We start from the raw sequence: 25521 nt of genomic DNA, 5'->3' as shown, positions 1-25521 counted from the left end.
AAGGAGAACTGGAGTTGGTCCCCGGGTGCTGCAGCTGCCCACTGCTCATAGCTACACAGCTAGGATGGGCTAAATGCAGAGCATAATTTCCCTACAGGGATCAATAAAGTATCTCAAAACCAAAATTAAGAAAAAAAAAGTATGAACGTTGACCATTTTTACCGAACACCTAAAGCTAAAATTACTGCAGAACGAGTGAAGCCGTGGGCTACGTCAATAAAATCATGGACCTCCACTTTTTCTTCAAGTCGAGTGTGGAGGGAGGCTGTGTAGTGAAGTTACTTAGAGGCAGGTAGACTTGTTTAAATTGACACACTGCAGCAGACTGGATCAATACAAAGGCCTTAAAACTCTGGTGGACTCGAAAGAAAAACCCAGTGTGACTGAATCTCTGCAACAGCAGCAGTGGCGGGCGAGGGAGTGGGCAAATTTGACTGGGGGTGGGTGGGTGGGGGGCTGAATTATGCCATCTCAGCAAAAAGTAGACAGTTTTAATATTGCAAAGATTATAGTTTCTGTGTAAGCCATGTGCAGTAAGGTGCGATAAGAGGAATACTGCAGTATGGATGAGTGACAGAGATGAAGAGAGGGGGAGGATCTTTTTGGCCCCAACAGTTTCCTTGTATAAGATTCACCGGTATTAAAGGTGCAAAAAGCAATCACCTAATCTACAATACAGCGGTTTATCTTTCAAGTTAATTTCAATGGAGGAGTAGCATTACACACAGCCAAAGATAATAATAATAATAATAAAGCTCTTGATGCGGTTATTTCATAATAAACAACGTGAGAACTAATACTTGAACATTTATGTATATGATTGCCTCGACTTCAGAAAGTGCATGGACTTGTTTCTCCACGTACCACAAGCTCTGGCGGACATCATCAGCCTTACTAATCCCTTGCAGACGTCTACCTGCTGGGGATTAGTAAGGCTGAAGTCTCTTTGACAAGCATATGGAGTACATATAAGAAAAGTTGGACAGCGCATGTGTCAAAATATAGATTAGTCATCAGTCACGGCAGATTCAGTGTGGGAGTATATTCTCTGCCTCGGGCCACTACCTGCTCTGCCTTTTAATAACCGGCTAAGGACAGCCGAGTCAATAAGACTAGGGAAATTCCTGACGTGAAGTTACAGTGGCGAAGGGGAAAGGTAAATGCATTAGAAGGTTAAAAGGGTGGTTAATGCTCGCATTGCATTTAAAATCATGTTACGTGACACAGAAGTATCTACAACACATAATTGGGAATGTATTTATCATATGGATTTTAAAAAAAATCACTTCAAGAGGTTATGTATTACAAATATATTGAAATATTAACATTCAGAATTCATGGAATACACCGGCATTGTGCCAACCTATATAGGTCAGATGAAATAAGAGGCTTGATCATGAAGTCATGCTTTCCATCACGCTTTTACAAGATATCCAAATGTTTGCTAAGTTAATCGTCACACCCAAAAGGTGTTAGACAGCATTAGCCCGCTGACGATGCCATTGAGGAAACAAAGCTGAGCTTTCACGAAGGGATTATAATCTTAAAAGTCAGTCTTAAATCCATTATGCATCATGAGAAAAGCATTTTCAACAAATCCAGACATATCACATCGAGGCAGCAGTCTTTAGACAGGCTTATGTTACACTTTAGTGACTTACCCTGAAATTATCTTCAGATAGTGGAAATGATACAGTACTTCCTGATTGTCATCTTACTTTTCTTTAAAGGAAATTTCAAACACCACAGGTATTTCATTTGCAGTCGTCATTGCACAAATCAAATGCATTGACAAATTTTTGGCTGTAACACAGATTTAAAATCCTGACCACGAAACATCCACTTTTAAGCATGAACTGACACCCACTGCAGATTCCAACTGGGCAAGTATTTGCAGGATGCAGACAGGTCAGTGCTCGAGATGATGAAGATAGTGCGTCCTCTACTGCTGCTTCGCAATCGTTTGAAATCAATGCAATAGTGGTACAATGTCTGTTGTTGTTATCGTTTCTTTTGTTTTGTTTTTTGTTTAAATCTAATCCTCCTTGCATGTTTGGTGCTCCGGTGGATTACCCCGAGTTGAACTGTTCTCTTTCTTCAAGGCCTTCAGGCACTTGTCCAGCCTTTTGATGCACAGTGTCACGTCTTCATGCGCGATGCCGACTGCGGCGGCAGCATTGAGGTAGGGACAAGGGTAGGATTCCGAGTGAGACATAAATCCACGGAAAGTGTGTCCACCGATGGTCTGCTCCTTGCCCAGGGGTATTACCCTAGAAACAAAACAATGATGAATTACTACTACTACTTTTTTTTTTTATTAATCCCCATGAGGCAATTCTTTTCTGCATTAAACACATCCTAGCTGTGTAGCTAGGAGCAGTGGGCAGCTGCTAGTGCAGCGCCCGGGGACCAATTCCAGTTCTTCCCGCCATGCCTCAGTCAGGAGCACAGACAGGAGTACTAATCCTAACATGCATGTCTTTTTGATGGTGGGAAAAACCAGAGCACCTGGAGAAAACCCACCGCAGACACAGGGAGAACATGCAAACTCCACACAGAGGACAACCTGGGATGACCCCCAATATTGAACAACTCCAGGGTTTGAACCCAGGACCTTCTTGCTGTGAGGCGGCAGGCACTAACCACTGGACCACCGTGCTGAATTAGTACAGAACTGTACAGTGTATCATGGTGGGCAACAAAACCCTTTAAATCATCATGTCAGTCCTAGGTGTGAATGTGTCAGCCCTGTGATGGACTGGTGGCCTGTCCAGGGTGTCTCCCCGCCTGCCGCCCAGTGACTGCTGGGACAGGCTCCAGCATCCCGCGACCCCAATTGGGATAAGCAGCTTGGATAGTGGATGGATAATCATGTTAAGGCTGAAGGTAACACAAACAACTATAGTTATTAAAATTATATAAAAAAACTAACAATAATTTAAATACTTTTGTTAAATTGTAAGCAAAGAGAAGAGAAACACATTTAGATATTTTGCACTTGGGATAAATTCAAGATGGCGCGCTACTAACTCAGTAGGAAGAGATTTTCTGATGGACTTGTGGTAATAACATCTTGTCAGCGGGTAGCCAGATCTGATTTCTGATCTCTTTATGTGCATTTGGACTCTTGCACTTGCGTGACTCATTGAATGAAGCATAGTAGAAACTGCCTTCATGAACCATTTTTTCTATTGAGTTTCCCCCCTTTTTCTCCCCAATTGTACCTGGTCAATTACCCCACTCTTCCAAGCCGTCCTGGCTGCTGCGCCACCCCCTCTGCCGATCCGGGGAGGGCTGCAGACTACCACATGCCTCCTCCGATACATGTGGAGTCGCCAGGCGCTTCTTTTCATCTGACAGTGAGGAGTTTCGCCAGGGGGATGTAGCGCGTGGGAGGATCACGCTATTCCCCCCAGTTCCCCCTCCCCCCCGAACACACGCCCCAACCTACCAGAGGAGGCGCTAGTGCAGCGACCAGTACACATACCCACCTCTGGCTTCCCACTTGCACACACAGCCAATTTTGTCTGTAGGGATGCTCGACCAAGCCGGAGGTAACACGGGGATTCAAACCAGTGATCCCCGTGTTGGTAGGCAACGGAATACACCGCTACTCTACCCTGACACCCCATGTACCAAGTATTTAACTTAAAAAAGAATCTCCTAGTCATGTGAGTCATCTAAATCATACTTTCTCACTGCTGCTGTCTGTTTCTATACGTTGACCTATAAAAGTCATCAGCAGTCCCAAATATTCAAAAACATTTTCAGTTTGTCACAAACAAACCAACAATGACAGAGGAGTATCATTTTGAATGTTATACACAGGAAGATTTTATTTGCAAGTTTGGTGGCCGGATTTCAGCTTGCCAGTTTATGTCAACAGTTAAGAGATAGATCTAGTATGCATGACTTTCAGAGAAGATCCATCTTCCAGGGGATATTAAAGACACAGCAAGCGAAGTAATACAGAATAAACCTTTTCAGCATGAATGCTGAGATCTCAAGTTAATATAACTTGCACAAAATGGCATTGGGGGGAATACTGCAAAATGCGCTTCAAGAGATAAGCAAATACCCTTAAAACAGCCATTAAGTTATTCATCAAGCAGTGGCATGGAATATTCTTGTTTATGAGGTTCCTTGAGACAGCTGATTTATTCCAGTAGGTCAACATGTCTTCATGCATGCTCAATAATCCAGGTAAGGTAATCACAGAAAGTTGAATGAGTTCATCTGGGCATGTTTATTGAGATAAACGTTTCATCATTCATCTAAGTGACTTTGTCAGTCTCATCTGACTGTAGGTATCCCACCCTTATAAACAGCACAGTGGCATAATGACAGAAAACAATGATCTCTAACTAAGTAACTAAATTAATGGTCATGGTAATCTGCATATGAAACCGATCGTTGTTTTCGGTCATTATGCCAATGTGCTGTTTATAAGGGTGGGGATACCTACAGTCAGATGAGACTGACAAAGTCACTTAGATTAGTGATGAAACATTTCTCTCAATAAACATTGTGTCCAGATGAACTGATTCAACTTTCTGTGATCCAGTAGGTCAAGTTTTGCAAAATCCTGATGCAATGAAAGCAAACTAAAGCTTGCTGCTGTTTCCACATCTGTTTGGTTTACACTGAGCAATGCACATCTCTGAGCACTCTGCTGCAGACACAAAGCAGAGCTGAGAGAAACAAGTACTGCAGCATTAACTTAGAACACACTGCAGGTTTTAGTCTAAAGCAATCCTCTTCATAAAGAAAAAAAAAACTGAACAGGCATTATTTTCTAAGCTGGACTAACAAACATCTAGAAGCTAAAGTAATTTGCACTGCTTTTTTTCAGAGTGTAAAACCTTCCCATTGTTTTACTTGTGGCTAGGAATACAACAACAATTTCTTTACTTCCAAAGTTTGGCAAGGGTGTGCCCCTGTCATCAAATATTAAGACTCCCTTTAATGTAAAATCACTTTTAAATGACCGGTTAACTCTTGAGGCTGTGTGTACTGGGATGGCCATTACGGAAGTGAAACCCATTATAATGAACCGTCAGCATCTATTTTGCTGTATGAGAAAATAGATTATTACTGATCCAAAAAAAGCAGGCTTAATTTTAGCTGAAAGGATTTGCACAGGCGAAAGCTATTGTCATCTCTCTCCTTGAATTGTGGTTTTGAGGACTCACTACGAGGCACTAGCCACAATGCTTCTTTACAAATCTTCAGTTATGTACTTAAAATCCATCGAGAAACCACTAAGTTAATGTTTCAATTGTCCCTTTTGTTTAACTTACTACTGACCTGCTTTGTTTCTTCTTCAAACCCACCACAACCTGCCCTCTCTTCCTATTTTGTTGCGGTGCAGGAGATAAAGTGCGCTAAGCGACTGTACCAGACTTTTCTATGTTTCACTATGTGCTTCTATATGTGAGCTTTAAGTCCCATCTGAGTTGCCGTAGGGCAGAGAATGTTTTGGGAGTTTTTGTTATAGTTGAAGATAGAAGAATAAAACGAGGCAGCAGTTACTGCTGGACTTGTGCTAAAGTCTATTGTCCCGTTTATTGTTTTCCTATTAAATTATATAATTAAGCAAACTCGGAACACTCGGTTACGTTAGTGGCAGCAGTGTTCTTATGAGGCGCTGTTAGTGCTTTCCTTTGTACACGTCGAGCCGTTGTCCGCGCTGTTGTTTTAGCTTAGCTGTCCCAGTATAGCTAGCTGGCTAACCCTTCACGGAGCTTTGAGGGCTGTGCACAGCTACATGTGGAGGACATATGGTGTGGAGACGAGAACCCTTTTAAACCCAGTACAGCATGGTTCAACAGACGTTCGCCCATCAGGGATGTCAGGGTCGATCTACCTGCTCCCTTCGCAGGTGATGGGAGCCAGAGTTTCCTTGGCTGAATGAGATAACCAGGGTGGCCCTAATTAATCAATCAATCAATCAATCAATTATCTTAATCGATTATTAATTAATTAATTAATTATCACTACCTTGGGTAGCGGCGGTGACTGCAGTGGCGAGTTGGTGAGGATTCTTCCTACTCACCTCAACAGGTCGGCTTTTCTGCTATGGGACAGCCTCCCTGTGGCAATCAGATCAGATTATGCTACTGTTAAAGAGAAACTTGGAGCGGCGTTTGGACAGAGACAGTTCATGGATCGCTTTAGGCCCAGTCTTTTGGCTGGTGTGCACGCTCCTGGTGAGAGCTCGGAGGTGTATGCCGCTGATGTGAGCCAGCTGGTTGCGGAGGCGTTCCCAGAGTACAGGGACATCGCACAGAGGGAGAAGTTTTGGCACTTTCTCACTAGCCTGGATTCTGCATTGAAGGCGAAGTGTATGGAGCAGGGTGCCACTGACCTGGAGGAGGCTTTGACTGTGGCAAAGCACTGTGAAAATGCCAGGGTGGCTTTTCAGAGACTGTGTGAGTACATGTGCAGGCACCTAGCCGGTTAAGAATCTGTCTCTGCGGTCTGTGTCAGCTTCCGATGGCTTCCAGAGGGCTGTTAATAAGTTGACAGAGGAAATGAGATGTGTATGTATGTCATGAGTGGAGATGAAAGTAATGTATGAGGAAAATCAGAGACTGAGAGCCTGGCATGCTGACAGGAGGGAGCGGGGATTCTGCTCACCCTCTGGAGGGTGCTGCAGCTGCAACTGTGGTGAGATGGGATGTCAGTCAAGGGCCTGATCGTGGGCTGTTTCCAACTCAAGGGGGCAACCTATTACATAGCCGTCTCCCCCACCTCTAAGCTGCTGAGAAGCAGGAGCCCTAGTCTGGGGTGGCTTGCTTGGTGGGGGAGCTGGGGAAGTGCAGCATGCGTTTTCTGCTGCAGTGGTAGAACGATCAGGGAAATGGTCAGTAGCTGGTGTTGGGGCGCAAACACCAGCGTCTCTGACTGAGGGCACCTTACAGCATGGCATTTCTGAAGACACTGCTGATATGGACTGTAGTGACCACCCTATGTCTTATGTAAGGCGAGTGGTGGAAGGCACTGAAGTCTCCATATTAGTGGACTCAGGAACCACTGTGTCATTAATTGGTGCAGACTTCCATAAGTCATTCCCCAACCTGCAGTACTGGCCCCTGAAAAGGAACTATATTGACTCCCGTGCAGTAAATTGACAAATGTTGGATACATTGGGCACCACTGAGGTTACCTTCTGTTTGGGCAGCACACATTTTATGTGCTGAGGGAATCCACCCAGAGTGTTCTGCTTGGTCTGGACTTCCTGACCATGAATTATGTACTGCTGGACTTAGGGTGGGGCATGTTAACAGTTATGGGATGTTACTGTGCCCCTGCTTTGGGGTGGTGAGTTGGTACTTGAATGCTGTAACATGCCCCTTGTTGCCGTCATGACCATACCACCTCTGAGTGAAGCCCTGGTGCCAGTGACTGTGTGTTCCCATGGTGGTGCTGGCTTGCCTGCCACAGACTTTGAGGGGTATCTGGAACCTAACATCCCAGAGATGATGGGACTGGTGGTTGCTAACACAGTGAATAGTGTGAAAAATGGTGTCACGGTAGCCTGCATCCCGAATCCCACAGTGGGGGCAGTTGAACTCGTGGGGGCTGCAAATGGGTGAATTTTACCCAGTTCGAGAAACTGACATTTTTACCCCCTGTCCCACTAGCATGGAGACTGCTGGTCCTGTCACCCTGGACACATTACCTATTACAGCACAGCAGAGGGCTGAGCTGTCCGAACTGCTGCAGAGGTTTACTGTTGTTTTCAACCTGTCAAAAAGAAATACAGGCAGGTGCTCACTTGTCAAGCACCACATTATGACTGGTGACCATTCCCCTATCAAGCAGCGCGCCTACCATGTGTGAACATCAGGTGGCTGGTCTGCTGGTTGATGGGGTTGTGGAGGAGAATGGCTGCCCCGGGGCATCCCCGGTGATGGTAGTTAGAAAGAAAAGGGGACAGGGGAGATTTTGCAATGATTAACGCTGTCTCAACTCTGTGACTATCAAGGATTTTTGCACCCTCTCCCATGACTGGACGACAGCCTTGATGCCCTGGCTGGCTTGTCCTGGTTCAGCACACTGGACTTTTCAAATGGCTACTGGCAGGTGGAAGCGGCTGAGGAGGACCGAGAGAAAACAGCCTTTACAACCGGCAGGGGCTTGTACCAGTGGCGGGCCATGCCTATGGGTCTGACCAATTCTCCGGCCACCTTTCAGCACATGATGGAGCTCATCCCAAGGGTCCTGCCTTGGCACAAATGCTTGGTGTATTTGGATGATATACTTATCTATAGTTGCTCATTTGAGGATCACCTCCTACACTGGAGGTAGTCTTGTCCAGCATACAGCAGGCGGGCCTGAAGCTTAACACCAGGAAATGCCACTTGCTAAGGAACATGTTATTTCCCTGGGCCATGTGGTCTCCCAACATGGCCTTCAGTTGAACCCACGGAATACGGATAAGGTGAGAACTTGGTTACCCTTCCACACCCCCTCTGAGGTCAGGACCATTGTGGGCCTATGTTAATACTACAGGAGGTTTGCGAGAGATTTCGCATAGCACGCTGTGCCGCTGAATCGTCTGGCAGGTAAAAATGTGCCCTTTGAGAGGACAGCTGAGTATGAGACGGCTTTCACTTACTTCAAGCAGGTGCACAATTCCTCTCTGGTGGTTACATTTCTCAACTTTGTACTTCCTTTTAAGATCTACACTATCGCTTCTAAGGACTCAATTGGGGTGGTGCTGGCACACGATGACAAGGGACTTGAAAAAGTCGTAGCCTACGCCAGCCAGGTTCTCACGCACATGCAGAGGCGATGGTCCACTTTTGACAGAGAGCTATGGGCCGTGGTGTGGGCTGTGCGTGAACTGAAACATTATGTTGGACTGTCTACATTCTCCATCATAACAGACTATCTCTCTTTGCTAGGCCTCAGGTGCATGGCCTTTGATAATGACTCCATGGGATGGAGAAATAGGTGCGTTTTGGGGCTGGATCCATTTGACTGGGTCATGGTTCACAAAGATGGCTCCCGCCATAAAAATGCCAACGGACTGTCCAACCAGGCTATTTCTCCTGACCCTATCGATCCAGACGCTTCTTTGGCTAAAATGTATACCACTGCGTATGTGGGGGAGCCAGACCACTCTCTGTACCCAGACGGGGAACGTATGGACCAGGTTCCAGCCTATTCTCTCTGTGACAGAGACCCCGAGTTACGGTTACGGCAACACAAGGACGCAGCTCTCGGTGTTGTGTTTGCTTGGTTGGGGTGGGGCGCAATGAGACCACTTCACAGACTCCTCTGGGGGTCTTCAGCAGAGGTGTAAAAACCAGGTCTAGAAAGTAAATGTCCAAACCGTGTATTTGCTCCAACCATGTTACTAAACCAGCTGATTTCATTAACTAGTTTTCCCTACCTAGTTGAGGAGTGGTGTTGACTAAAATCTGCAGGTGTAGTGCATGAGTAGAGCAAATATATGGTTTGGACTTTTACTTACCGGACCTGGTTTTTACACCTCTGGTCTTCAGCCACTCTAATGAAACTGTGGACTGAGTTTAACCCTTTGTCGGTCATTGATGGACTGCTGTGTCGGACAGTGTTGTCAGCACTGACGGGGAAGGGGCAGATTTAGGTTGTTGTTCCCTCAATCCATGGTGCCTGAGCAACTTCAGCAGCTGCATGGGGGGCCAGTCATTGCACATTTTTCAGCTGAATGTGTGTGGGAGAAGGCCAAGCAACCTTACTACTGGCCCTTCATGTTGAGAGATATTAGACAGTGGTGTGAACAATGCAGAGCCTGTCAGATCCACAGATGCCCTGTCCCCAGACAGATAGCACCCGGGGGGGGGGGGTACCAGGCTAGCCGCCCGACGCAAAGGGTGGCCACAGACATCCTGGAGCTGCCTTTGACTTCCCGAGGAAATAGGTACAGCTTGGTCAGGGAGGACTACTTCACTAAGTTTATTGACCTGTAAGCTCTGCCAAACTGGACAGCTCACACGGTGGCACATTGCCTGTTTGAGGATTGTGTGTTAGTACATAGGGTCCTAGAAATTCTGCACAGTAACCAGAGCTGCCAGTTTGAGGCAGACGTAATTCAGGGCCTTTGCCAATTGTGGGGGATAAAAAAAGATGTGCACCGCTGTCTACAACCCTAAGTCTGATGGGTTGTTGATCACCATAACAGTATTCTGATTAATCAGCTGGCCAAGATGTTGCTTTCTCATGGGGCCAAATGGGACACGTTTGTGAAGCATGTTGCTTTTGCATATAACACATCTAGACGTGCCAGCACCCCCCCCCCTTTTACCTCATAGCACTGACGCGAGGCACAGGTTCAAGCAGAAATGCTTGTGTCCTCTGGTGTTCTGGACTCCCGGGGCTCCGGATCCCTGACAAGAGTATGCATTGTCCATAGCAGAGCAGCTGGAGTCGGCCTTCTGTTCGGCCAGGCTTAACTTTGAAGAGTCTTGCGAGAGACAGAAACTGTATCACGACGAGGGTAGTTGCCGCCGTGCCTACAGACTGGGCACGCTGGTGTGTCTGAATAACCCCCCCAAGAGCCATACAAAATTGGTGCCACATTGGAGGGGCCCCTATTGGTTCGTGCAGGTGTTGGCTTCTGGCGGCGAAGGTCTTTCCTGTCTATGGCTGATATAGACTCTAATACATGCATGCGTTTCATCAAGACTTGATTACTGTAATGTTCTGTTTTCAGATCTGCCACATGCTAGTGCTAGTGCAGCTACAATCCTAACTAAAACTAGAAAAATTGGCCATATTACATCAATTTTTGCCTCCCTTCATTGGCTTCCTATTCATGTTAGCTAGGTAGGTGAGGAGGTAGATAAGACTTCAAGGTGCTTCTGCTGACTTATAAAGTCATACCTACCTGATCTTCTTAAACCGTACATTCAGTCTCAAGCTCTCCACTCTCAAGGGCTCCTGTGTGTACCGAAAGTTAAAAGAAGTCAGCTGGTGGCAAGGCCTTTTCCTATCAGGCCCCGTTCTTGTGGAATAACCTGCCTGCTAGTGTCAGACAATTGTTTGAAGAAATCAACAGACGCTGATTGCAATCAGTGTCTGTTGAGTCCTTTAAATCCAAACTTAAAACTCATCTTTTTGCCTTAACCTACAATTAGTTGCCTTTAAATTGAGTACTTCATGAACTGTACTGCATAGCAGGTCGGTTTCTGTCTCATTGAATTTACCAAGCACTGTTCTGCCGACAAGATTATAGAGTATAATTTACTGACTATTCCAAACTGTTCTCTTCTTTCACATGTCTTTTCTCTCTCTCTGGATGATGTCTTCCTCTTTCTCTTCTCCTTTGTATGTGAATGGTGTGATGCAAGTCTCTCCTGTGTGTATGTGTAGTCTGTCCTCCTCTCAGGTCTCCACGGTGATGGCTGCGTGGTTCAGGTCCTAGGCTGTTCCAGTGGCAACTGGACACTGCTTGGCATCCTCCTCATCATGTTCTTCATATAACTTGCAATTCCATTATAATTCTGTTATCCTATTTCAATGTTGTATTCTGTAAATTATGTTTTATTCTGTACACACAATATCCATTGCACGTCTGTCCATCTTGGGGGAGAGATCGCTCCTCCGTTGCCCTCCCTGAGGTTTCTTCCGATTTTTTCTCCCCGTTATGTGTTTTTTTAGGGAGTTCTTCCTTATCTGATGCGAGGGTCTAAGGACAGGATTTTGTATTGCTGTAAAGCCCACTGAGACAAATTTGTAATTTGTGATATTGGGCTATACAAATAAAATTGACTTGACTTGACACTGCACTGATGTACCACATCGTCAACCCCCTGAACTCATTGGAACAGGCCCAAGTAGTTCATCATGACAGACTGAAGCCCTACACTGTGCCAATGCTAGCACAGACTGTTCCTGCCACTCCTGCTCCCTTCACGTCTCCTCCTACCTTGGAGGCTTCCCCTGTCCCCTAGTTTCCTCAGGCTGGGGATCAGCCTCAGGCTGGAGGGTTGGACAATGGACTGGGTGGAGATTCATTGGGGCTTGAACACATGCAGCCTCGCAGGGGATGAGTGGTGCCCCCTCCCCCCCTCAAGATTTTCTCATGTTTTGAGTTTTCTGTGTTCTAGCAAACTTTATGCGTTTCTTTATAATTGTGCAATGTGTATTCAGCTTGTTTAGCATGTGTAGCACAGGTGTATTACTACTATTATTAACTACGGCAGGTGTTATTTTGTTGTTGCAGACAGGGATGGAGTAAGAGTTTACCTCCCTGTGTTTTGTGGGAGCATGTTTGTTCTGTTTATGGGAGACGGGACATTTCTAGTGAGGGGGAGGACGTGTGTAACAGACTGTTCTATGTTTCACTATGTGCTTGTATATGTGAGGTATTGTGTTCCATCTGAGTTGCCATAGGACAGAGAACGTTTTGGGGGATTTTCCGCTTTTGTTGTGGTTGAAGGTAGAAGAATAAAACGAGGCAGTGTTTCTTGTTGGACATGTTGTAAAGTCTATCGTCCCATTTATTGTTTTACAATTAAATTATATAGTTAGGCGAACCCAGAACATGGCCTGTGTTTTTTCCTGGTTTGTCGCCAATGGTGGAAATGATCCAAAAACACATCTGTTTGCACATAAATCTTTATGACTACAACTTTAATTCAAACTTTGCCAACGACTGCAATTTAATGATTTTATTTTACATCTGGCTTTTTTTTCCTTCCACTTTTTCACCCCAATTGTATCTGACCAATTACCCCACTCTTCCGAGCCGTCCCAGTCGCTGCTCTACCCCCTCTGCCGATCCGGAGAGGGCTGCAGACTACCACATGCCTCCTCCGATACATGTGGAGACGCCAGCTGCTTTTCACCCGACAGTGAGGAGTTTCACTGGGGGGACGTAGTGCGTGGGAGGATCACGCTATTCCCCCCAGTCCCCCCAAATAGGTGCCCCAACCAACCAGAGGAGGCACTAGTGCAGCAACCAGGACACATACCCACATCCGGCTTCCCACCCACAGACACGGCCAGTTGTGTCTGTAGGGATGCCTGACCAAGTCGGAGATAACACAGGGATTCGAACCGCCTTCCCTGTGTTGATAGGCAATGGAATAGACCACTACACTACCCAGACGCCCCTCACATCTGGCTTTTTAAAGCTTGCTTATCCGATACTGCAGTTTACAAGGCTAAACATTTCATTATATTTAATTAATTATAAAAATACATACCATCAACAACCAAGACAAATAACTGATTAATCAATATTAAAAAAATTAGGATTAATGTATATAAGTGAAGAAAAAAGCTTTGAAATGAATGGCTCCTGTTTGAGTATGCTATTAAGAGACAAGGACTTTAGATCAAGTCCAACATTATGACCCTGGAAAATGAAACGAGCTCATTTAAAACAGAACAAGAGAGAGGGGGGGGTAACTATTTCTATGATGCATTTATGGTGTAAAAGGAAAATTGGACAATTTCCATTTGGAGAAAAAAACCCCAACAACAATCCTATCATAATGACAAATAAATGATTCATAATGATATTTAAAATATTTATAACCTCCTCTATGGTTGTTCACAAAGTAATTAAGGGGGAAAAACACAGAGAAAAATCTAAAATGCACCCCAACCCTCACTAATTGTCCTTTATGTATTAATGCTTCACAGAATGAGGCAGAGGGCAACAACAATGAACAGACAAACACTTCTCTCGGCTGCTGAGAGGAGGAGCACCACCCGGGAACTTATTGTGTCTTTCCAAACAAGTGCAGTAATTTGAGTTTGCTGTCCCAATGAGGACAACCTTGCTTTGTGCGGACTTGGCCTGGTCTGGTGGATTGTAATGAAGTGAGTCCTCTTAAATTAGGAGATGGCCCAGATGGGACGAGCCATCTAATCATCTAAAGTGGCTTCCCCCTTATTCAGCAGCTCCATCTGATAACACATTGCCATCCAACATTTAGTTTCATCCCACCCATTTCATGCCATTGTTTGTAGAGGATGCGGACTATACTGTACTTGACTCTTGCGATGTGCCGTCAATCTTTCTCTGTTCTGGCTGTACCTGCTCACTCCCACTGCCGTCGCCCTTTCACCTTACGCAAGCTCAGAAACACGGACCTCCTCCCTTCTCAATCAAAAGACCGTTGTCAAGCCCAGGAGCATTTTGTGTGTGTGTGTACATACCTGGCTCCCGACACTTGCCGGGTAAAGAGCATTGAGCCAAGCTGAGTCACTGCCTTGTCACTCTCAACCTGGAGACCCTCCAAAGACATGGCTAGAGAGGGAGAGAAGCGGGGGCAACACACACACACGTAATTTATCATATGTGTTTATTATATCTATGACTGGGATACAGTAGAGTAAAAAAAACTTAAAATAAGTAGTATTGTTTTACCCACTCATAAGAAAGATTATAAACATGTGCATGGTCTAATGACTTGGCATGAAAGGATTGTGCAGAGCTTATTGTATATTCAAGTGCTTTATGCAGGCCAGTGTAAGATCAGCCTTCCATCTAGCTTACCCAGTGAGATGGGGTTATGTTGGGTGTGCAGCAATCTCTCCCCATGTGCCAAAGCCAGAGTCTTCAGCTCCTGAGCCAGGTATGAATAAATCTCCTTCAGTGCAGGCAAAAATGAAGAGGAGGCATTGGAAGAAAGAGAGGGGGGACATGGAAAAGAACTATAAATAGTAGGGCAACACTCCGCTCTCTGACGACCAGTCTTATTTTAGCACGAGCTGGCTTGGTTTATTGCTAATCAAGCAGATCTACGCACTAGTGAGCCGTCATCCTCCTCCTTCCCCAACCTGCCGCTCACACTGCCCTGACTAAGCTAAAATTATAGAGAAGTGTGTCCACTCCCTCCTGGGCCCTAGTCAGGATCTTTGCTCACATTACTGTGGTCCCACCTCTGGGATCAATCAGGGAGGCGGGAGTGGGAGAAAGCAAGCTTTTAGCCTGTGATTTTAACTTACGGCTAAACAGTGCAGAAGTGCTGACAGCGTTTGCTCGGATTGGGGTCCCTTTAGACTGTACAATGGGGCGGGGTAGGGGGAGAGTAGGAGCATGTCTTGCATGAAGAAGTTGTGGACACTTGCATAAATGTTAGGAGGACAGGACAGGGAGGCGTTGCATAATAAGAAGAAACTGCAGTGTTTTTGCTTGTGGCTGAGTTGCTGGTACTAGACCGCAGGTTCTCCAGTGCAGCATCATTGCCATAAGGGACCATTCCCTGGAGCAGTGGGTGGGTGTCAGACTTGTCACAACAGCGCATTATTCTGACTCATGCTTCGCCTTAAAAACATCAAGCAGGCAAAGATTTTCTCTGTCAAGACTCAAGTACAAATGCGCTCACACTGATGTCAAGTCCTTAAATGCCCCTTCCTCTCCAATAACAATGACTACTATATCATGCTTGGGGGATTGGGATGAGGGGTGGTGATAGTGCAGAGGACATTCCTAAAACCCTGCAGACAAATAAGTGTGGACGTGTCTAAGACTCCTATGGTGACCAGTAACTATGAAACACACACACACACACACACACACACAAACAAAACATCACTTACTACCATTTTCAAACCAAGTTAATTTTCTGGATTATGATATTTTGCCATATATTTACAATATTTGGCTTTTGGGCTGTGTAAGGTATTTAAATGTCATGGGTGTTGGCTTCCAAGACCCAAAAGTACAATAAATGTGTAAGAATGAATGAACGAATGACTAAATAAATAATAAATACATACATACATACATAAATAAATAAAGTCATAACTATGGCCTGAATTATTCAAAGCAGTTGACTTCAGTGGGGTGGGGATGGGTTGATGAAATCACTAAGTTCTGCAGATACATTGGCAAACTGGTCCAGTATATTAATAATACATAATCTGGAACAATAAGGATCAATAAGACAGTGCCAAGTCATGTGAGAGGACAGAGGAATTTCCTAGTTGGATTTTTTTTTTTTGCATGCAAGAAGGCTTTCCGCAGATAGCATGCTGGGTATTGTATGCCATCCCGTAAGCATTCCCATATTTAGAAAGCAGCGAGTCAATTCATACAGCGTACAGTATGTAATTAGAAACCGAGTCCCCAAAGCAATCCATCGGAAAAACACTACCATGACTATCTTAATCTATTTGGAATGAGGTGCTGTGGTTTCCCACGTCCAGCAGCTCAAGATCAAATCAATCAAAGTCATTCTTAACTGCAAAGCTAAACAGGGCTCTATTTATAAATCCTTAAAGTGCTAGTTTTGTGTGTACAACAACCTGAGCGTCAGTACAGAGATAAGTGAGACAGTGTTGGTGCGTGTCAGGTCCAAAGTGTTGGGAATGGTGCAGTGCTGAACATCTGAAGCGGAGCATACTGCATTGTTTACAGCACTGCTTTCAAACGGCAACCCGCCGGGGGATTTTCTGCAAACTCCTGGATCAATTCTTTCTCACTAAACCATCCCCCTCCCTCAACCAAGCACACGATGCACAATTCTAAAGTCCCACTCTCAAATCATAATGCAGTCAGGATGCAGGAAAGCTTCCCACGCACACATAAACACACACACACACACACAACCCCTGTCATACTTGGAGTCCTATTGCAAGCGTATATTTATGACTTGATGTTTTTTGGGCAAACAAGGAAAACTGTTAAAAATCCCAAAAGAATTGTTTGCCCTGACTAATAAAAAATCAGGTTTAAGTTTGTAAGCACATTACTCACATTTACATATCTAAAAAAAATCTTTCTATACCCTTTGTCTATGCAGCTCCAGTTAAGACTTGCACTATGTGTGTATGTGTGTGTGTGTGTGTGTGTGTGTGTGTGTGTGTGTGTGTATGCAAACCTTTCTTTCTGCCAAGAGTCTCTTATAACCACTGCTTCCCAGGGTGAGAAGGGTGATGAGGATGTCGAGAGAGGGTGAGGCTGACGCTCGACCTGGACACAGCGGGTAAATTAAACTAAGATTGCATTTGCAATTTTCCAAGAGACTGCACGCATATACTAGACAAGCCAATATGTTGGAATTGAGGCAGAATGCTGTGCACAAAGCCAAGTAGATTCATAAAAACTCATTTGCAAAGTTCACTCAGCTGACAAAGCTGTTACACGTTCAGTCTATCAACTAGAATAAGACACGATTCACAATAAAAATGTTGGCTTTTGTTGGTATGTCTACGAGGACAGCAAATGCATAGAATGAATGGTGAACTATTCACTCTTATTCAAATGACTGAAAACAGGATTTCAATCTTCCTGGGGAACCTCGAGGAACAAAACAAGTCTTGACTTTTGAACAAGACTGCTCCCTCACACGTCTGACGTCGTGACAGTCAGGAGGACAGAAACCCCGGTACATCAACACAACTAGGAATATTCCAGAGACTGTCAATGACAGCTATCATAGCTCTTATCAGTCAGTCAGTCAAATTAGGAAGAATCAGTAATAACCCAAACAGCAGCAGAATCATCACTACTTACCAGGATACATTTTGCTTATCTCCTGTATGAAGGACTCATCAAATCCAGCTATTATGGCGCCACCTACTGGAACCATGAAGTTCTTGTCCAGGCTCTGAACAAAGGCATCAATTCTTCCAACACGAGCCCCCTAAAGATAAACAGTTCAAGAAAACGTTAGGCCCCCACCACAGCAATCATGAAAGAACTGAGAAGCTTTAAACACAGTTGGAATTGTTTGTAATGAACAAGAAATATACAAGGAAGATACCAACACCCCCCCCCTCTTCATTTTTTGATAGCCAGGATGTTCAACACTCAATCACATGGGCTAAGTGAGCTGTCTTTCCACAGACATCCACTGGGCATTATAACACTTACACTCATTGTCATAAAAAGCTTTGTACATATGAAATTTCTTTCACTGTTGGAGCAGTTGAAATTTGTACATTTTTGTATTTCATCATGAGAAATAATTATAATTTTCGAAAGGAAACCTAAATTTTTCCAGACGTTAGACATGTACATGAGTTTGTTACATGAGAGAAGGGTAGGGCATTACTGGTTAAGTACCAACCTGTTGTATAAGGTGCATGCACTTGGATGACTGTACTCCGTACGCATTGTTGACAATGTGGGGGATGTTATGTTTGGCACATACCGTGGCCAACTCCTCAAGTCTGCAGGATAACACAGGTAGGATATGTAAGAGATTGACTTTAAGAGATGACTAAGAACATTTAAGGGTCTAGTTCACTTGGAGAGTTTATTTTCACTTCTGGAGTGATTCCTCTCCAAGTTCAAGTGATTTCAGCATATGTGAGCAGAACAATCACACAAAAAAGCAGACATGAACAATCAGATCAAGATCATAGAGACAAGTGTTGCCCTATTTTTAATATCATGTCACTGTTGCATAATTGCACTTTGGATAACAGTATCCTCATTAAGGATCGTCACATTTTTTTACCCTTTACATTGATTGCTTCCGGTGTGGGAAGATGGCAGCACGAATTCACGTTTGCAGCGGTCTCACCCAGTACCAGTGTGGGAAAATGGCGGCGCAAATTCATGTTTGCACCAGCCTCACCCAGCACCGTCCATGCAGTGTGTTTGTCCACATCTGCATCTAAGTTTGTGTTCGTTTGATGGCTGGGAGAGCTGGCGCTTGATCAGCAGGGAGCACTTGGGTCTGCTGCATCCTGTGAGCCCAGGGACCACGGCCCTGCCTGGAGCTGTGCCCGAAGAGGTAACACCGAGGGCGGTCTGACAGGACGCGGGGCAGACTAAGCTAACTGCTAGCCCATGCAGACCAGCAGTTCCGATAACACCGAAGGCGGTCTGGTGGCGGCCTTGCCTGCCATCGACTGTGTTTTTGGTGCTGTCGTGTGGTGTGCGGGGAGGTGTGTCGAGGGCGCCTGGCTGGGAGAGCTAGCATTGGATCGGCTGAGGGAGCCTGGTCTGCTGTGTCCAGTGGGTCCAAGGATCACAATCCTGCCCGGTGCTGTGCCCGAAGAGGAAGCACCGAGGGAGGTCTGACAGGACGTGGAAGTGGGGCAGGCTAAGCTAACTGCTAGCCCATGCAGACCGGCAGTTCTGACAGTCATCCTGGCTGGCGTTCGCTCTCTTTTTTTTTGGATATGTTGGATATATGTGTTTTTGTAGTTTTATAGTTTTTGTAGTTTTATAGTTTTTGTAGTTTGTTTTTTTTTGTAGTTTGGATATGTGTTTTTGTCTTTGTGTTACACTGCTGTGGGCTGGGGGTAATGATATTTCGTTTAATTTCATGTACGCAAGTGCATGAAATGAAATGACAAATGTTCCTGATATTTTACTTTATCTTATCTTTTTATCTGTTTACATATATATATTTTTTTATCTTTGCTTAAATTTGATTTGTGAGTCAGCATTTTCCTGTGCTGTGTGTGCGTGTAGGTATTGCACATTACAACAAAGTTAAAACTTAATAAGTCATATGAAATCTCTTAAGTTTTTCAAAAATCTTTTTGATATGGAGCCCATACCTACCTGTCGGGGACCCGTGGGGCAAAACACGAAGTGGTGGAATGAATACACAAAATGTTGTCTGCTCCTAGTTCCTCAATCTTGTGCTCCACCGCCTCCAAGTCAGTTCGCAACTCATCCCCCTCTAGAATATTCTCTACCACCACAGGTTCAAACCCTAATTAAAAGCAAAAAAGAAAAAAGAAAAGAAAAAAGGCAGATATTAGTCAAGTCCAACTTATGTATATATATATATATACAAACATACATATACATATGTCACTTTAAAGACTTTTTCCTCACAATTTTTTCCGTCTACTTCAGGCCAAATCAGGGAATGAATTTAAGTTATACTAAAATTCTTGAAGTTATACTGTTATGCTTTTTCCATTTCAAGCAAAGCATGATTTATCAACAAAGCCATGTGAGAGTTGTTTTCTCTGGTGCAGGAAACAACTTATCCACTACTAAACAACCACTGAGCATCAAAATCCTGCAACATTGGTATATTATCATTTTGTTTCTTTGAATGGCATACCTTTTTGTTACTTGTGGACAGATTGCTGAATTCTAACACACTTTAAAACAACATTTCAAAAAGAACGCATTGACTCACTCCATTTGGAGGGGAGAATGTGCCACCTTCAGACTGAAATTTCTTTCACATCGTTGCCAACCACAATGGAAAAAAAGTGTTCATCCATAGTTAACAACATGTTTGACCTATGTTGCACAACGCTTCCTGTAGTTGGGCCAGATCTAGATCCAGATCCTATCACTTTCACAATCCAAAACCCCAGGATTCTTTTAGCACCAAGACCATGTCCCCAAACTGGTGTCCGTTCAGTTGTTTGGGTCCAAAACCGAAAGCAACTGCTTTGTTCACAGTCAACCCAGAGACCCACGCGGAGGAGGAAACTGCTCCATAGTTTTAAATAACTTTTCTACATTAACTAGGTGTGAAGACATCCGAAAACACAAAAGTCAAATTTTCTGCAAGTTCATTACAACATGGAAGGTTAATAGGACAGAGAAAACATAGCTAGAGCAAAAACAAAAGAAATCACATGAAAATGTGAATCATGATTGCTGCAGAGGGAGGCGTCCGCATAGCGTAGTGGTCTATTCTGTTGCCTACCAATATGGGGATCGCTGGTTCGAATCCCCATGTTACCTCCAGCTTGGTCGGGCATCTCTACAGACACATTTGGCCGTGTCTGAGGGTGGGAAGCCGGATGTGGGTATGTGTCCAAGTCACTGCACTAACGTCTCCTCTGGCCGGTTGGGCCACCTGTTCGGGAGGGAGGGAGGGGGAACTGTGGGAACAGCGTGATCCTCCCACGCGCTATGTCCCCCTGGCGAATCTCCTCACTGTCAGGTGAAAAGAAGTGGCTGGCGACTCCACATTTATCAGAGGAGACATGTGGTAGTCTGCAGCCCTCCCCGGGTCGGTAGAGGGGGTGGAGCAGCGACCGGGACGGCTCGGAAGAGTGGGGTAATTGGCTGGATACAATTGGGGGGGGGGAATGCTGCAGCGGGATGGTCTACACAGCCATCGAAAATGAGCGTTACTAGAAGTAAGCGAGTCTGTATGTGTGTGGGCATGTGTGTTGGCCTGGGACAGAAAGTGTACGCGTGAAAGAACATTAAAATCTTCAGGTGAAAGAAATGGGTTCGAAATGTTAAAAGGTAATGTTACAGAGTGGGGTGTGAACCAGTTGTCCTGAGTAAGGCAGGACAGATAAACTGGTTCCACGCCCAAAAGACATACCAGAGCCAGGGAGAGAGCTGAAGACTGGAAATGTAACCCTGCAGAGCTCTCCCCAAACTGAAAAGACTTTTTAGTATTTTCATAAATAGTTTTAACTCTGGTGTTTATAATAAATGGGCTTGTGTACCCTCACTGACCATCAGTGTCAGTGTCTCTGTGCCAGGGTGCCCTGGCTCTGGCAGAGGTCACAGGTATTAAGAAAATAACTGTAAAACAATTTCTTTTAACAAGTTTCACAGGCTTCCTGCATGCATTTATGGTGAAATAAAACAACTGAGCCAGGGTCAAGCACTTCTCATAAATTGAAATGGTACATGTAAACATCACAGATACCCTTCCACCACATTTAAAAAGTGTTGCTTAAGAAACAGTCTGAACTTTGAGAGACAAATCCAGGTTTCTAGATAAAAAAAGGGAACTACCAGTGGCACCCAGATCCATGCCTGTTTGTCAGGAAAGTTCTTTTAGCCTATTTCCCACACTTGACCTGTTCAGCAGGACCCCCACTAGAGGTTATTGAGCCGTTTTGGGAGATGAAAGATTGAGTTTATGTTCTAACCTGCAGTGATCATGGCTTTGAAACAAGACTTCTGGTCAATGCGGGGCCAGATGATATAGCGAGCTTTGGGCCTCCGGTGACGAAGGGTCAAGAAGCACAGCGTCAAACTCATCCCCGTTGCCATCGGAACGACAAAGCAACTGGTCACACTCCGCACACCTGTTGCGATTCATTAGAAACATGACACGCTAACGTGTTTTTTTTCTCCTCATTGACAATAATGATCACAAGCAATCAATTTTATTTTATGATCAAAGCATCTTGCTCAGCTGACCGTAGAGCAGCTAAATGATGTAAAAAAATGTAATCAATTTTGACAGTGAAGATATGCCAACAATGCTATTTGATTATCATTGAAGACATGCTAAACTGCTACACACACCTGAGAGTTTTAAAATGTCCAATACAACAGAGTTGGTCAGCTTGTTGAGCAGGCTGGATCCTGCTGCTTTGGGCTGAACAGCAGCAATGTCTCCTGACCGACCTATACCATGGATCAATCTGCATAGCAATGAACACACTTATTCATCAGAACCACCAAAATGTCACAACAGAAACACAAACTACTGTTTACACAATGTTACTCTATTGAACAGACGTGTGAGGCATTTGTAGCTGATACTGAGTGAAGGATGCAGAACCTTTTTTTTTTTTTGCTGAATAGTAAAAATGTCTTATTTAGAAATGGTGAATGTTGGTCAGTTATATTGCTAAGATGACTTATCAAATAGAAACCATGTCAGCTAAAGCATGACTTTTCTGGCCTTTGGCTACTGGACAAATAAAAAGCCTAAATTTTCACATAAGATACATCAGAATAAGATACATTCAAACCCTACATAAGAAAGGATTACATCAAACTTTGTGAACCTGTAATGTCGTCTGGCCACTAGGCCTGACATCACGCGACCTTCCCTCTCACCCACGCCACAGTTGCCCAGGAAGTTATTGCTGTCCATTACAGCAAGCTCATTCAGAAAGAGCTCTATGGTACTTTCGCTCCATCCCTCCTCTGGACACTTTCCCTGCAAAGTACAAAATGTGAGTAATGGTTATGTTTGCCCCCGCTTGGTGGTTTACACCGTTGCCTGACAGGATAAGAGGTTCCTGGGTTTGAAATACAGGCCCTTCTAACTCATCTTCTCTGTGGGTTTCCTCACACAGCCCAAAGACACAACTATCAATTATCCCAGCTATGAATGGGGGTGCGAGTCATGTGTTGGAACAGTAGCGATTGTGTCTATGCGTTTGCACAGTGTTTGTTGCAGTGAATTGGTGTACTGTTCCGGCCTTCTCCTCAAAGTATAACTGGGTAAGCTGCAGCCCCTGTGAGCACAAAAAGGAGTGTGTGGGTGAAAGCAATTGCTGGTTATACCTGTTCCAACAATTGCCTTATAAGCTGTTCGTGGCTCCTGCGTGCCTGGGATCCCTGCCGGATGTATGAGGGGGACACTATCCTCTCACTCAGGGTGAAGTTTTCACTATTCATCTCTTTGTATGCTGTCGAAGAAAATGACATGAATTCATTCTTAACAGCAGCACAAAACACACGGTTGTTTCAACCTCAACAGGGCCTCTCCCAACAACAGCCTGATCTTTAACGACATAACTTCACAACATACAGGAACTGTATTCACATGTACAGTACGCTGACAGATGCCTGCAGGTAGTGCAGATCACCTCATCGGAGCCTGACATAAACCAAAGCAAAGCGAGACTTTTTTTTCACGCGTAAATGACATCAGCATAAGAACGATAATAGAAATGTTATAGAGGTATTGAGCCTGATGCCCAACTTTTGTTGCCCTTGGCTTGAAAGTGTCTTCGTGAAATCGGCCCTTATTGACAATGAGTTGCGCACCTCTGCTTCTGCTATTTACGCAGTTCAGATAAGAGCCTGCTGGCTGCTTTGCGAGACCGGTAACACGTCCATTGAAATGAGGAAACAAAGAAAAAACAATCTTTTTAGTTATAACGCACCGTGGTGTCATTTTACCTTTATACTTCCTATAACGACACATTCATCACGTTTTGCAAGCCACATTGACCGGCTCAGCTTTACCAAGTACCAACCGTGAACACTCAAGACGAACGACGTGACGCGATCATGTGACGTCAGCGCGCAGACGTAGTGACGTAGTGACGCAGTAAGAGAGCGACCCCCTTGTTAAAGGCGAATTGTTCGTTCTCTGGGATTTATTTTATGGCAAGTGGAAACTTGTCTCTGGATCACCATTCATTTACCACATTTATTAAAACGTTTCACCGTGGTGCATTAGGTAAAGCGAAAGCCAAATGTCTAAAATGGTGCATTGTTGTGGGCCCTCTATTTGATTTTCTAAAGGTTTTCATGATCGTGCGTTGTCAATTTCGACATTTCCTCTTAAGGCATTGGAAATAAAGGGATTTCACATTATATTTACGTACTCTGACCAATTCTAAACAGATTAATTTTTTTATTGTTTAGACACAGACAGATACAAATAGAGTAATGCTGAGAATTTAATATTTCTGGTCATACAAATAAAAATAAAATGTTTGTGGTTGTCAGTAAATAATGACCACAGCTTTGTTAACACAACTTTTAAAATGAGGGTTTTTACAAAGTGCGCCACAGTGGAAAAGACAGAAAATGAAGGAAAGGAAACAAAACGTGCACTAACCAAACAGTAATTGTGGGGGGGGGGGGGCAAATGCGCGCGTGCGCGCACACACACAATTTGGGGGGGGGGGAGCAATGGCAAAAACACAGTAAACGATATTAACGAAACAACTCCAGCTCTCCGTGTAAGCTCTTCAAGAGTCTGGGGGACCTAATGGTAAAGTCCTGGAACCAGATACAAATAGCCAGCTGGTACAAGGATCTCAACTGTGTTTATGTTTCAGTTACTAATGACTGATAATACTCAGATTTTAGAAAATATATTTTTAATGAAAGGTTTTCAGAATTTACATACATGACATTTCATCTTGCCTGATATTAAGTCATACTAATTTCACATTGACGACTCCTGGAATTTCCTGTAACACAATTACAAATGTATTTCACCCACTTTAGCTTTTCAAATACAATGTATTAGTATATCCAATGAGCAAGACATAAGCCCATAATTATATTAGAGAAGGCGTAAAGTATAGGAACATACAATAAAGGAGGACAGTAAGCAAAGTCAAGACTAGTTGGTGATAGCGTTTCAAGCTTGTACATATTCATCGAGAATAAATTTTGATTAATAATTCTGGGCATGATTATGATTTATCAATATACAATTTCCTCACATTTTCCTATGTATTTTGGCCCATTTTTTTCATCGTGGATTACATTTATTATAAAAAAGAAAACGCAGCCCATTTGTACACACACATTCACAGGTACGGTTGCATGTCAGATGCACCGTTGTTCTTTGTGTCACTTTTCAGACCGCTGACTCTGTATTATACAGATGTAATCAGTATATCCGGACAAATTGCAATTATCAGCAGAATTAGAATAGAACTGAAACTGTTGAATAGCAAAACACTGCTAAAAAAAACAAAAAAACAAACAAAAAACACTTAAGTTTGCTGAAATTACAGCCCAAAGTTTAACGATTGATTTTGAGGAACACAAGGCCTGACAGGGCTTTCCTTCAAATGTGCCATGGCGCAACAATTTTAATCCATACATACACCACTTTTACAGTCTGAGATATCTTCCCGGCTCATCACCCGAGGACGTTGTGGCCGAGGAGAGAGAGAGAT

General features: G+C 44.2%; 1 protein-coding gene across 1 annotated transcript; it reads right to left on the bottom strand.

Moving 5' to 3' along the window:
- Positions 1 to 1252: 1252 nt before the first annotated feature.
- sepsecs (Sep (O-phosphoserine) tRNA:Sec (selenocysteine) tRNA synthase) lies at positions 1253 to 23851 on the bottom strand. The gene is made up of 12 exons (XM_056300523.1): positions 23777 to 23851; positions 23156 to 23280; positions 22651 to 22805; positions 22163 to 22281; positions 21781 to 21939; positions 19475 to 19628; positions 18024 to 18126; positions 17468 to 17597; positions 16833 to 16924; positions 14504 to 14597; positions 14164 to 14254; positions 1253 to 2270 (listed from the first exon to the last, which is right to left on the bottom strand). Exons 1-12 carry the CDS (start codon positions 23799 to 23801, stop codon positions 2036 to 2038), a joined length of 1482 nt encoding a protein of 493 aa, XP_056156498.1. The 5' UTR covers positions 23802 to 23851; the 3' UTR covers positions 1253 to 2035.
- Positions 23852 to 25521: the final 1670 nt, after the last annotated feature.

This window comes from Lampris incognitus, chromosome 20, assembly GCF_029633865.1.
Source record: "Lampris incognitus isolate fLamInc1 chromosome 20, fLamInc1.hap2, whole genome shotgun sequence".
Classification (NCBI taxonomy): domain Eukaryota; kingdom Metazoa; phylum Chordata; class Actinopteri; order Lampriformes; family Lampridae; genus Lampris; species Lampris incognitus.
Note: the sequence above shows the minus strand (reverse complement) of the source record. Positions and strands in the feature narration are given on the sequence as shown.